This window comes from Oncorhynchus nerka, linkage group LG23 (assembly GCF_034236695.1).
Source record: "Oncorhynchus nerka isolate Pitt River linkage group LG23, Oner_Uvic_2.0, whole genome shotgun sequence".
Taxonomy (NCBI): domain Eukaryota; kingdom Metazoa; phylum Chordata; class Actinopteri; order Salmoniformes; family Salmonidae; genus Oncorhynchus; species Oncorhynchus nerka.
The window spans coordinates 54960816-54975168 of record NC_088418.1 but is presented as its reverse complement, the minus strand read 5'-3'; the positions used below and the strand labels follow the sequence as shown (position 1 = coordinate 54975168).

At 45.8% G+C, this 14353-nt stretch overlaps 1 protein-coding gene across 1 annotated transcript in view; it reads right to left on the bottom strand.

The window, feature by feature from the left end:
* Positions 1–14353, bottom strand: part of LOC115107084 (FYVE, RhoGEF and PH domain-containing protein 6-like) — a 36378-nt gene that overhangs the window by 20774 nt on the left and 1251 nt on the right. The window contains exons 2-3 of the mRNA XM_029630460.2: positions 4526–6827; positions 1939–2056 (exon numbers count right to left, since the gene is read on the bottom strand). Of these exons, the coding sequence (XP_029486320.2) occupies positions 1939–2056; positions 4526–6827 (2420 nt within the window). The remainder of the gene's footprint in view (positions 1–1938; positions 2057–4525; positions 6828–14353) is intronic.

Sequence of the window (14353 nt, the reverse complement as noted above, 5' to 3'; positions counted from 1 at the left end):
TAAACACTTGCCCACACAAAACACAGTGTGGCTGCTCCTCGTTATTCCTCAACGTTTGTATGAAAGAGACAACGTCATCGCTGTATATGCGTTTCATGACGATTGAGCTCAGTCAGAACACGTGGCTAACATGAGTCCATTTCATAACGATTGAGCTCAGTCAGAACATGTGGCTAGCATGAGTCCATTTCATGACGATTGAGCTCAGTCAGAACATGTGGCTAGCATGAGTCCATTTCATGACGATTGAGCTCAGTCAGAACATGTGGCTAGCATGAGTCCATTTCATGACGATTGAGCTCAGTCAGAACATGTGGCTAGCATGAGTCCATTTCATGACGATTGAGCTCCTTCAGAACATGTGGCTAGCATGAGTCCATTTCATGACGATTGAGCTCAGTCAGAACATGTGGCTAGCATGAGTCCATTTCATGACGATTGAGCTCAGTCAGAACATGTGGCTAGCATGAGTCCATTTCATGACGATTGAGCTCAGTCAGAACATGTGGCTAGCATGAGTCCATTTCATGACGATTGAGCTCATTCAGAACATGTGGCTAGCATGAGTCCATTTCATGACGATTGAGCTCAGTCAGAACATGTGGCTAGCATGAGTCCATTTCATGACGATTGAGCTCAGTCAGAACATGTGGCTAGCATGAGTCCATTTCATGACGATTGAGCTCAGTCAGAACATGTGGCTAGCATGAGTCCATTTCATGACGATTGAGCTCAGTCAGAACATGTGGCTAGCATGAGTCCATTTCATGACGATTGAGCTCAGTCAGAACATGTGGCTAGCATGAGTCCATTTCATGACGATTGAGCTCAGTCAGAACATGTGGCTAGCATGAGTCCATTTCATGACGATTGAGCTCAGTCAGAACATGTGGCTAGCATGAGTCCATTTCATGACGATTGAGCTCAGTCAGAACATGTGGCTAGCACGAGTCCATTTCATGACGATTGAGCTCAGTCAGAACATGTGGCTAGCACGAGTCCATTTCATGACGATTGAGCTCATTCAGAACATGTGGCTAGCACGAGTCCATTTCATGACGATTGAGCTCAGTCAGAACATGTGGCTAGCACGAGTCCATTTCATGACGATTGAGCTCAGTCAGAACATGTGGCTAGCATGAGTCCATTTCATGACAGCTGCGAGTGGGAATAACAAGTCAGTGGTTTGAACTACAGCGCTGCAGGGTGTGGGTCGCGCAATGATCTTCAAGAAAACTGCAGAAAAAAGATCCGGTAAACCGCAAAGAACACGGGTATCCCCCTCTACCTCTCCCACTCCTGCAGCTGCCAAACTGAGCAGAGAGCGCACTGAACCGAGAGAGCAGTTGCACTTGGCCAAATCAATTCCAGTAATTAATGCAATACGTCGCGACCCACAATTGACAGGTACGCGACCCCATACTTTAAGAAACGCTGCTTCAGAGTATCATGCATAGGGTCAGACAGGAGTTTCAGAGTTATTCCTACCCGATAAACCCTCTATGTCTGACCCCCGAGACCCCAGCTCCATCACACGCAGGCAGTGTGATATCCCCGCCTGCCTTTCTTTCCTTCATAGAGCCCTGTGCCCAGCACCCATTTTGGCTCCATGACGCCTGTCCGATGGTGTCCTTATCACTCGTGTTATGCCTGCCAATATCCTTCCTGTTATACCACCTGTCATCACTGTCATTACTCTGGCTCAGTAATATCCCCTCTGTTATCACTCACACCTCACTGCATGGCCATAGGACCTACCAGAGCAAACACATCTAAAGAGCCCTACCGTAACCTTATTGACAAGGCCGCCACATCCACTGTCGATCTGGGGGTGTGTGCGTACCAGCGTGTCCTCCTGAGCCAGTGTTGCAGATTGTGTGACCATCCCCAGTTAATAACAACCACATAAGGATGTGTGTGTGTATTAAAGATATCTACCTGTCTGTCTTCTTCTGACAGCTCCAGGTGCTCCTTGCTGGAGGTGGAGCTGTTGTCATCCTCGTCAGAGCTGTGGACTTCCTCCTCAGAGTGAGCATCGTCCAATCCATGCCAGCCTCTGCAGGCAAAACAGGAAGGTCACTGCATTATCCTCATGGTTATCAGCCAGAGTGTGTGTGCACTTACACATACAGTATATCCATGCAAGCATACCACGTACACACACTTCTGAATGGCCTTTTGAACGTTTTATGGAAACAGTAATTCAAATCAAATCAAATCAAATTTATTTATATAGCCCTTCGTACATTAGCTGATATCTCAAAGTGCTGTACACTTTGACACAATGTCTCTATAGCCATGGGACTCAGATGATCACCAGCCTGAAACACGGATGTCAATACTTTGTCCACAGCTGTACTCAGGTAAACATAGTTTCCATGAAGACTCCACAGACAGCCTGTCTGCTGGCAGCAGGGCACCAGTCTGCTCTTCAGTCAGCTGATACAGGTCTGTCTGCTGAGTGGCACAAGTAGCAACATGTGTTTGTGCCACTAATGTTTTCATCTTGGCTTCACAGCCTTTCCAGGAGATATTATCACTGCTGGATTTTGAACCAAACAAACCCAAAGTACTATCTACTTTCTAATCTGGAGGACTCATAAGATACTGTCACTCTCTTTATTTTGACTACTTTATTTTGACTACTTCTTTCCCCCTCCTCTTGTCTCCTTTTTCCCTCTATACCCTGTTTCTCTTCCCTACCCCCCATCTTTCTCTCTTTTCTCCCATTCTTTCACTCTCTTTCTCTTCCTCTCTCCCTCCATAGACAGGACTTCCTGCACACTGGGTCAGGCACAGAGTGCCTCTTGTTTACTGCCTGAGGCTAGTTACATAAACGGAACAGGCTCAGATGCTTGGGAAACACTACAGATTCACGACACACATACACACACTCTTTCAAACAACCACAACGGCATACACATACACACACATGCTTGCAAACACGCACACACACATACACACACAAGCACGCACAAATGCAAGCATCTTTCAAACGATGAAACACATAAAATCACACAGTGAACGATAAACACTAATATTATCCGACTGGAGTACCAGATCTGGGCAGCTAGATATATGTGGAAGTGTTGCATACGGCTCTTTACTGCTGAACTCTTTGAGTCTAATATTTCCCTTCACCTGCCCGTCTTTCTACCTGTCCTGTAATCTGACTGACCGCCTTTATCTCATGGCCTCAGAGTGGCTTAGCAAAATACTGGTCTGAGCACGCACGTGCACTGCACACACACAACTGCACCCACACAACTGCCTTTTGATATATGAGGTAAACACACACACACACAAGAACACTTGAATGAGGATGTGATTACAGTGAGTTGGGAGGCCTGACTCTTGTTAGCAAGGACCGTGTCCAGTCCATTCACCCATCCACACACGCAAATATTTTTGTGTCCAATACAGTAGCAAAATATTAAATTACGCTGAGTCAATCGAAAAGCGGTTTACTGGGAATAGGAGAGAGAGCGAGAAACTGAAAGAGAGCGGGAGAGAGATGGCAGAGAGAGGGAACGGGAGAGATATGGGAGAGGAACAAGAAGAGATGAGAAAGCGAGAGCCAGAGAGTGGGAGGGAGGGAGAAGGAGAGAGAGAGGCTGGTGGTTGCTGGAGGTTTGTTTTCCCTGTTCAGAGTGCAGTGTGGCATTTCTGCGATTTTCAGACATTTCCTGCCCTGGCCACTGAAAATAACCCACAGGAAAACGGCCCAACCTGTTGCGCATCAATGCTCTATTCACAGCCTGGAGGGCTAACACTGAAGCTAACTCTCACGCTCGTACAAGCACAGCCTGCTAATGCTAACTCTCACACAAACACAGCATGTTGGTCTACATTGTAAGTACTATGTAATAATGGGTATAGTACACACAATGTACCTGACATGGTCTTACCACCATGTAAATGCATAGTTTAGCACCAAAGTGGGACCAAGACTGCAAAGTGAAAACTAACTCTCACACAAGTACAACCGGTGCTAAAAACACTGGCCTAAATACTAAAATACTTTCTGTCTCACTGTGACACAGTACACACACACACACACACAAATAGAAACCACTAAACACAGTACACACACCCATGGCATTGTTCTAGGCTCAAAATCAAAACATTTACTGTAAATTGCTCGAGTCTCTCTTTCCAGGATATCGAATTCATGAAGCATTAAAGCTCATTAAAAGTGACACATCTATGACTATCGTGGTACATTAACACTACGGTAACAATAATTAGCATGGTGTAATAACCAAGTTATTTACTGTAGGCAACTAATGATCAAAGGATTATGATCAGCTCTGTAACTCTGGATTCGTTGAAACCTAAGTCGCCCATGACACACGAGAGGCACTATGCAATCAGACAACAAAATGACACACACTCCGTTGAAACCTAACCCAGACCCTTTGTGTGTGTAGACAGAGGAAGAAAGAATTCACACTCACACGCACAGTCGCACACACACACCACACACACGCGCACAAACACACACATTGTGACACACATGCTGTACCTCTCATAGTCAATGGAATGGGGTCGCTTATAGTCACAGTGGCTCTCGTATGGATCCTGCACCTCATAGACGTCTGAGTCACTGTGTCTGTGCGTGCTTGGGTCCAGACTGTGTGTGAGTGGCCAGCCCAGCCGTGCGCTGAGGAAAGGCAGGTTCATGTACTCCGGTATCTCCTCATACAGAGGAACGTTCTCATACTCTACCGACCCCTCTCCATCCCTGCCAGACACCCCCACGTTGCCGTCAGACTGGTCCACCGTCCCCCCCCCCCCGCCCGGCTCTACGCTGGTACAATCCAGAGACTGGCCGCTTCTGGCCAGTAATCGTGGCAACATCCTGACAGACAACCGCAGCTCCAGAAGCTTCCGGAAGGAAAGGCTCCTCTTGGTGCCGTCGGCGCGGGCCAGCAGGTCAGCCGAGGAGAAGGACTGTGCCCTCTGTTTTCCCCCCAGCAGAGCTGCTTTCCCCTGGGGGGGCCCTCGGCTGCTGCCGCCGCTGCTGTGTCTGGAAGAGCTCTGCCTGCTGAAGAAGGGCCTTGGGAAGCGCCAGGCTGGTTTCTCCTGTGGGGTGGCAGGCAGCTCCCTCATGGGGGTGTTGGCGTGGTGCGGAGGGGGTGGAGGGGGGGTGATGGACGGGGGGGCACCCGCTGGCAGGCTGTGTCTCTGGGGCTTCCTGGGTGGGGCCCTGGGTGACCCTCCCTCTTCCGCCGAGCTGGCCTTCATTGTCATGCCGACGGGGGGCGGGCGGCAGCTGAGCTTGATCTGTTTGGGCAGGCTCCGGGTGATGGGGTAGCGCTCAAAGTCTCCGTACCCTTCCTCAACTTCCTCCTCTTCCTCTTCATCCCCTCCTCCTCTGCTCTCTGAGGTTAGTGTGTTAAGCTCAGGCTGAGAGAGCAAGTCCAGAGAGTGGGAGGTGTTTCGGTTGAGGGAACAGTGGATGGCTCTGTGGAGGCGGGGGGAGAGGGACTTCTGTCTAGGTGGAGGCACAGGGTGAGGCTCCTCTTCAACTTCAGGGTCCTGGGAGGGAGAGGGACTGTCATACACTCCCTGGGTGTGTTCTTCCTTCTCTGACGTGAGACATCTCCCCCCACTCCCCTCAGTCTCCCCCACCTCTCCCCCCTGTGAGCGGTTCTTTGTCTCTCCCTCCTGGGTGCTGGCCTCCAGGCCGTCCTGCCTTACCAGGGCTAGTTTACGGGGCTTGCGTGGCAGCGGCACGGGCAGGGGCTTACTGGGGGCAGCAGGGACTGAGAGGTCAGTGGGTAACCTGGGTATTCTGGAACACTGTGTACTGCTTTCTGCGTGGGAGGGGGTGCTGTCAGGCTCACTGTCCATCTGGGTGGGGGAGAGGGTGGGGGGTAAAACTTGTGGGGGGCTGCGGGTGGATGGAACAGTCTGAAAGGGGGTGCGGATGGGGGGGGTTGTCTGTGGGGGGGTGCGAATGGGGGAGACTTCCAGTGGGAGGATGAGGGGAGTGGGAATAGTGTCGCTCTCATTGCAGTCTATATTACAGCTGTCAGTGTATGTCTGTTCTGCATTACAAGCTTTAGTCTCAGTCTGTGTTAGTGTCTCTGCCACCTCATTACATGACTGGTCCCCTGACCCAGTCTGATACTGCTGACCCTCCTGTCCTTTCTGGTTCCTCTGTCTCTCCTCTTTGTTCCCCTGCAGCTTCTCCTCATCCCTGCTCCCCTTTCCATCCCTCTGCCCCTCCTGTCTCTGAGGTTTGTCCTTGAGTCTGAGATGGAAGGTGTTGGTCACTCCTCCGCTCTTCTCACTGTCTCCGTTCTCTGTTTTACCTGGCCGATTGGCTACCAGCGTTCCAGTGCTTTCCGTGGCATTCCCGTTTGGCCAGGAGCCGAGCGTATTGCTCCCGACCACTGTAACGTTCCCATTCCCTAGTCGTTTGCATTGGGAGCAGTCCTGGAGTCCGCAGGAGCACGTAGGAATGATGTAGTCCGAGTCGCGCAGGATGGGCTGCGACAGGATCCCGTTTCTGGAGTTGAGGAAGGAGAGGCTGTGGTCCCCAGCCCCTCGGCACTCCTGGGATGGGGTTTGGGGTACTCTGGGTCTGAGGGGTGGGGGAGAAGCCGGGGCTGCTGGGGCAGAGGGTTTGGAGAGGCATGGTTTGGGCGCCACAACAGGTTTGGCTCTCTTTAGCACGGCAGGGGAGAGTTGGGTAAGAAGGGGGGAGGATTGGGAAGGCTGGGAGAGGAGAAGATCGGGTTTGGGTGCGATGGGAGGAGGCGAGAGCTTCACCAAGGGGGCGAGTTTGGGTTTGGGAGCCACTGGCGGCTTCTTCACACCTGTAGAGAATTAGAGGAGGAAGAGAGAGGAGTAGACATTAGACAATGCTGGAGAGGGGGGCTGCTGAAAACACACACGTCACAGGAGGAAAATAAAGAATTGACCCTTTAACCTTTATGGCTGTTTAAAGGCACAAACTGGAGGCAAAAAGCAAAACAGAGCGCATTCCACTGCCCTGCTGTAATGCATGCACTGCCCTAGATATCCCTTGAACCCCCCCACCACCTCATTGACACATACCAACCAGCCAGCAGCAGCACACAGACAGCTGGTGGGGGTAAGAGAAGGCAGGGCAAGGGTCAGAGAATCAACCCCTAGAGGTCAATGGGATTTTAGCTCACTAAGTAAGGTTGGGCGCAAGTGGTCAGAAAGTGAGGAATGAAAGAACCAAATGATTTCTGTACTCATATATCCTATCATGAGCCTGACCAAAACAGTCAACTGTAATGGTCCACTGTGTTCTGTCTGTAGAGAAAAGCTGAACATTAAAAAAAAAAAACTATAACCTAAGCGACATCACATCTCCCTCAAATAAAACACTTTGATGGTAATGCAATTACTGTGTGAATGTGTCTCTAAGCGGGCACCAGACACGCCCGTGGCAGGCTGAGCCTGCACTACATGGATAACTGGATTATGAATACAGACCTCTGCATTGAATATGAGACACTCAAAGTTTTATTGACATATACTTGCTATTTTTTGAAATCTTAAAACATAATAGATAGATAATTAATTGAAGACATTTTGTCCTCACCCAGGCCTCCTTTAAGAAGCCATAGTGTTTCATCTGTTGGTGCTACAAAGTAAAAGTTGGTGTCATATGAAGCTTTACCGCTTGCTCTGTGACATGAATAGTATTTTGATTTTAAGAACACATTTCTTACATACATTTATGAATATTGCAAAATATAAACATTAATATTGAAAATATAAAATGTTTGATTTGGCACATTTTTCAACACAATATTCTCTGCTAGTTTTATACTTATGGCCCATTTTATACAGAGAAATTGGCATAGTAGGCAATGTAATCAATTACAGCCCTCCCTTTACTTGTATCATTGCACATCCAGCAAATCACAGAGGGTGACCATTTTGAATCCATTTTCACATTCACTCTATTGGTAATACTTATAAATTGGATCATAATTCTAAAAGTAGCAGAGGTCCTATTCTGGAACTTTGATATGCAGGTAGAGAGAGCATTTTATGTTCAACAACATTTTTAAAAATTTGCCAAATCAAAACATACATATTTTCTAAATTCATGTTTCATTTTTCTATATTTATAAACGTACAGTACCAGTCAAAGGTTTGGACACACCTTCTCAATCAAAGGTTGTTCTTTATTTTTACTATTTTATACATGTAGAATAATAGTGAAGACATCAAAACTATGAAATAACACATATGGAATCACATAGTAACCAAAAAAGTGTTAAACAAATCTAAAAATATTTTATATTTGAGATTCTTTAAAGTAGCCACCCTTTGCCTTGATGACAGCTTTGCACACTCTTGGCATTCTCTCAACCAGCTTCATAAGGAACGCTTTTACAACAGTCTTGAAGGAATTCCCACAGATGCTGAGCACTTGTTGGCTGCTTTATCTTCACTCTGCGGTCCAACTCATCCCAAACCATCTCAATTGGGTTGAGGTCGGGTGATTGTAGCACTCAATCACTCTCCTCGGTCAAATAGCCTTTATACAGACAGGATATGTGTTTTGGGTCATTGTCCTGTTGAAAAACAAATGATAGTCCCATTAAGTGCAAACCAGATGGGATGGCATATCGCTGCAGAATACTGTGGTAACCATGCTTGTTAAGTGTGCCTTGAATTCTAAATTAATCACTGACAGTGTCACCAGCAAAGAACCCCAACACCATCACACCTCCTCCTCCATGCTTCACGGTGGGAACCACACATGCGGAGATCATCCGTTCACCTACTCTGCGTCTCACAAAACATGGCGGTTGGAACCAAAAATCTCAAACTTGGACCAAAGGACCCATTTCCACCGGTCTAATGTTAATTTGCACGTGTTTCTTTGCCCAATCAAGTCTCTTCTTATTATGTGTCCTTTAGTAGTGGTTTCTTTGCAGCAATTCGACCATGAAGGCCCGATTCAGTCTTCTCTGAACGGTTTATGTTGAGATGTGTCTGTTACTTGAACTCTGTGAAGCATTTATTTGGTCTGCAATCTGGGGTGCAGTTAACTCTTATGAACTTATCCTCTGCAGCAGAGGTAACTCTGCATCCTCATTTTCTGTGGCGGTCGTCATGAGAGCCAGTTTCATCATAGCGCTTGATAGTTTTTGCGACTGCACTTGAAGAAACATTCAAAGTTCTTGAAATTTTCCGGATTGACCTGTCTTAAAGTAATGATGGACTGTTTTTTCTCTTTGCTTATTTGAGCTGTTATTGCCATAATATGGACTTGGTCTTTTATCAAATAGGGCTGTCTTCTGTATACCACCCCTACCTTGTCACAACACAACTGATTGGCCTAAACGCATTAACTTCTTGGTGACAGGGGGGCAGTATTGAGTAGCTTGGATGAATAAGGTGCCCAGAGTAAACTGCCTGCTACTCTGTCCCATATGCTAATATATGCATATTATTAGTAGTATTGAATAGAAAACACTCTGAAGTTTCTAAAAGTGTTTGAATGATGTCTGTGAGTATAACAGAACTCATATGGCAGGCGAAAACCTGAGACAAATCCAACCAGGAAGTGGGAAATCTGAGGTTTGTAGTTTCATTTAAGTAATTGCCTATCCAATATGCTGTGTCTATGGGGCCAGATTGCACTTTCCAAGGCTTCCAGTAGATGTCAACAGTCTTTAGAAAGTTGTTTGAGGCTTCTATTGTGGAAGGGTGTCGAATAAGAGCTATTTCAACAAGTGGACTAGGCTGAGGCCAATCAGTTGTTTACTGCGCGGTCACGCCATGCCTTCTTTTTCATCTGTAATGAATACGCTATTGTCCGGTTGGAATATTATTGAAGATGTATTATAAAAAGACCCTAAGGATTGATTGTAAACATCGTTTGACATGTTTCTACAAACTGTAATGGAACTCTTTTGACTTTTCGTCTGGATTTTGCGCTCGCGCATTGTGCCTTTGGAATAGTGAACTAAACGCGCAAACAAAATATTTGGAGGTATTTGGACATAAATATGGACGTAATCGAACAAAACGAAAATTTCTTGTGGAAGTGGGAGTCCTGGGAGTGCATTCCGACGAAGATCAGCAAAGGTAAATGAAGATTTATAATGCTATTTATGACTTTTGTTGACTCCACAATTCAAAAACCTAATCAAAATCAAATCAAATGTATTTGTCACATACACATGGTTAGCAGATGTTAATGCGAGTGTAGCGAAATGCTTGTGCTTCTAGTTCCGACAATGCAGTAATAACCAACGAGTAATCTAACCTAACAATTCCAAAACTACTACCTTATACACACAAGTGTAAAGGGATAAATAATATGACCATAAAGATATATGAATGAGTGATGGTACAGAACGGCATAGGCAAGATGCAGTAGATGGGTAATGTAATGTAGGGTATGTAAACAAAGTGGCATAGTTTAAAGTGGCTAGTGATATATTTTCCATCAATTCCCATTATTACAGTGGCTGGAGTTGAGTCAGTGTGTTGGCAGCAGCCACTCAATGTTAGTGGTGGCGATTTAACAGTCTGATGGCCTTGAGATAGAAGCTGTTTTTCAGTCTCTCGGTCCCTGCTTTGATGCACCTGTACTGACCTCGCCTTTTGGATGATAGCGGGGTGAACAGGCAGTGGCTCGGGTGGTTGTTGTCCTTGATGATCTTTATGGCCTTCCTGTGACATCGGGTGGTGTAGGTGTCCTGGAGGGCAGGTAGTTTGCCCCCGGTGATGCGTTGTGAAGACCTCACTACCCTCTGGAGAGCCTTACAGTTGTGGGCAGAGCAGTTGCCGTACCAGGCGGTATTTGGCGGGTAACTGTATGGCTTGCATTTGTGGCTGAACGCTGTTCTCAGATTATTGAATATCGTGCTTTTGTCGTAAAGCTTTTTTGAAATCTGACACAGCAGTTAAATTAAGAACAAGTTTATCTTTAATTCTATGTAAAACATTTATCTTTCATCAAAGTTTATGATGAATATTTCTGTTATTTGATGTGGCTCTCTGCAATTTCTTCGGATGTTTTGGAGGCATTTCTGAACATGGCGCCAATGTAAACTGAGGTTTTTGGATATAAATATGAACTTGATCGAACAAAACATACATGTATTGTGTAACATTGAGTCCTGGGAGTGTCATCTGATGAAGATCGTCAAAGGTTAGTGATTAATTTGATCTATATTTCTGCTTTTTGTGACACCTCTCTTTGGAGAATGGCTGAAGGCTTTCTGTGACTAGTTGCTGACCTAACATAATGATATGTTCTGCTTTTGCCGAAAAGCCTTTTTGAAATTGGACACTGTGGTTGGATTAACGAGAAGTGTATCTTTAAAATGGTGGAAAATACTTGTATGGTTGAGGAATTGTAATTATGAGATTTCTGTTGTTTTGAATTTGGCACCCTGACATTTCACTGGCTGTTGGCGAGGTGGGACGCTAGCATCATCCCGAACGATCCCAGAGAGGTTAAGAAGGATAGAAATTCCACAAATGAACTTTTGACAAGGCACACCTGTTAATTGAAATGCACTCCAGGTAACTACCTCATGAAGCTGGTTGAGAGAATGTGAGAGAATGCCAAGTGTGCAAAGCAGTCATCAAGGCAAAGGGTAGCTACTTTGAAGAATCTCAAATATAAAATATATTTAGATTTGTTTAACACTTTTTTGGTTACTACATGATTCCATATATATACGAAATGCTTCAGTCTGGTTTTAGACCCCATCATAGCACTGAGACGGCACTTGTGAAGGTGGTAAATTACATTTTAATGGCATCGGACCGAGGCTCTGCATCTGTCCTCGTGCTCCTAGACCTTAGTGCTGCTTTTGATACCATCGATCACCACATTCTTTTGGAGAGATTGGAAACCCAAATTGGTCTACACGGACAAGTTCTGGCCTGGTTTAGATCTTATCTGTCGGAAAGATATCAGTTTGTCTCTGTGAATGGTTTGTCCTCTGACAAATCAACTGTAAATTTCGGTGTTCCTCAAGGTTCCGTTTTGGGACCACTATTGTTTTCACTATATATTTTGCCTCTTGGGGATGTTATTCGAAAACATAATGTTAACTTTCACTGCTATGCGGATGACACACAGCTGTACATTTCAATGAAACATGGTGAAGCCCCAAAATTGTCCTTGCTAGAAGCATGTGTTTCAGACATAAGGAAGTGGATGGCTGCAAACTTTCTACTTTTAAACTCGGACAAAACAGAGATGCTTGTTCTAGGTCCCAAGAAACAAAGAGATCTTCTGTTGAATCTGACAATTAATCTTAATGGTTGTACAGTCGTCTCAAATAAAACTGTGAAGGACCTCGGCGTTACTCTGGACCCTGATCTCTCTTTTGAAGAACATATCAAGACCATTTCAAGGACAGCTTTTTTCCATCTACGTAACATTGCAAAAATCAGAAACTTTCTGTCCAAAAATGATGCAGAAAAATTAATCCATGCTTTTGTCACTTCTAGGTTAGACTACTGCAATGCTCTACTTTCCGGCTACCCGGATAAATCACTAAATAAACTTCAGTTAGTGCTAAATACGGCTGCTAGAATCCTGACTAGAACCAAAAAAATTGATCATATTACTCCAGTGCTAGCCTCTCTACACTGGCTTCCTGTCAAAGCAAGGGCTGATTTCAAGGTTTTACTGCTAACCTACAAAGCATTACATGGGCTTGCTCCTACCTATCTCTCTGATTTGGTCCTGCCGTACATACCTACACGTACGCTACGGTCACAAGATGCAGGCCTCCTAATTGTCCCTAGAATTTCTAAGCAAACAGCTGGAGGCAGGGCTTTCTCCTGTAGAGCACCATTTTTTTGGAACGGTCTGCCTACCCATGTCAGAGACGCAAACTCGGTCTCAACCTTTAAGTCTTTACTGAAGACTCATCTCTTCAGTTGGTCATATGATTGAGTGTAGTCTGGCCCAGGAGTGGGAAGGTGAACGGAAAGGCTCTGGAGCAACGAACCGCCCTTGCTGTCTCTGCCTGGCCGGTTTCCCTCTTTCCACTGGGATTCTCTGCCTCTAACCCTATTATAGGGGCTGAGTCACTGGCTTACTGGGGCTCTCTCATGCCGTCCCTGGAAGGGGTGCGTCACCTGAGTGGGTTGATTCACTGATGTGGTCATCCTGTCTGGGTTGGCGCCCCCCCTTGGGTTGTGCCATGGCGGAGATCTTTGTGGGCTATACTCAGCCTTGTCTCAGGATGGTAAGTTGGTGGTTGAAGATATCCCTCTAGTGGTGTGGGGGCTGTGCTTTGGCAAAGTGGGTGGGGTTATATCCTTCCTGTTTGGCCCTGTCCGGGGGTGTCCTTGGATGGGGCCACAGTGTCTCCTGACCCCTCCTGTCTCAGCCTCCAGTATTTATGCTGCAGTAGTTTATGTGTCGGGGGGCTAGGGTCAGTTTGTTATATCAGGAGTACTTCTCCTGTCCTATTCGGTGTCCTGTGTGAATCTAAGTGTGCGTTCTCTAATTCTCTCCTTCTCTCTTTCTTTCTCTCTCTCGGAGGACCTGAGCCCTAGGACCATGCCCCAGGACTACCTGACATGATGACTCCTTGCTGTCCCCAGTCCACCTGGCCGTGCTGCTGCTCTAGTTTCAACTGTTCTGCCTTATTATTATTCATCCATGCTGGTCATTTATGAACATTTGAACATCTTGGCCATGTTCTGTTATAATCACCACCCGGCACAGCCAGAAGAGGACTGGCCACCCCACATAGCCTGGTTCCTCTCTAGGTTTCTTCCTAGGTTTTGGACTTTCTAGGGAGTTTTTCCTAGCCACCGTGCTTCTACACCTGCATTCCTTGCTGTTTGGGGTTTTAGGCTGGGTTTCTGTACAGCACTTTGAGATATCAGCTGATGTACGAAGGGCTATATGAATAAATTTGATTTGATATGTGTTATTTCATAGTTTTGATGTCTTCGCTATTATTCTTACAATGTAGAAAATAGTTCAAATGAAGAAAGACCCTGGAATGAGTAGGTGTAATTGAAATGAAAAGACTGCTAATATTACAGAGCAAGCCGTAAAGCTTCAAATGACACCAACTTTTGCTAAGTTGCACCTACAGTCTTAAAGAATAAGGTTGATAAAATATTTTGGTTAAGGATAAAAAGTCACAAATATTCCAACTTCAATCCATTTTTTCTCAATTATGCTTTAAGATACAAATGTCAAATATATGTCAACAATTATATGGATTACATTTCGTGAATTGTGAGAGAACCATTGTGATACTGGAGTTTTCTGGCTTGTTTATTTTTGGTGGAGTGCTCTCAGATTCAATGGCACCAACCCAAGTAGAATCCCGTGTCACCTTGCTGCATGCGTCCT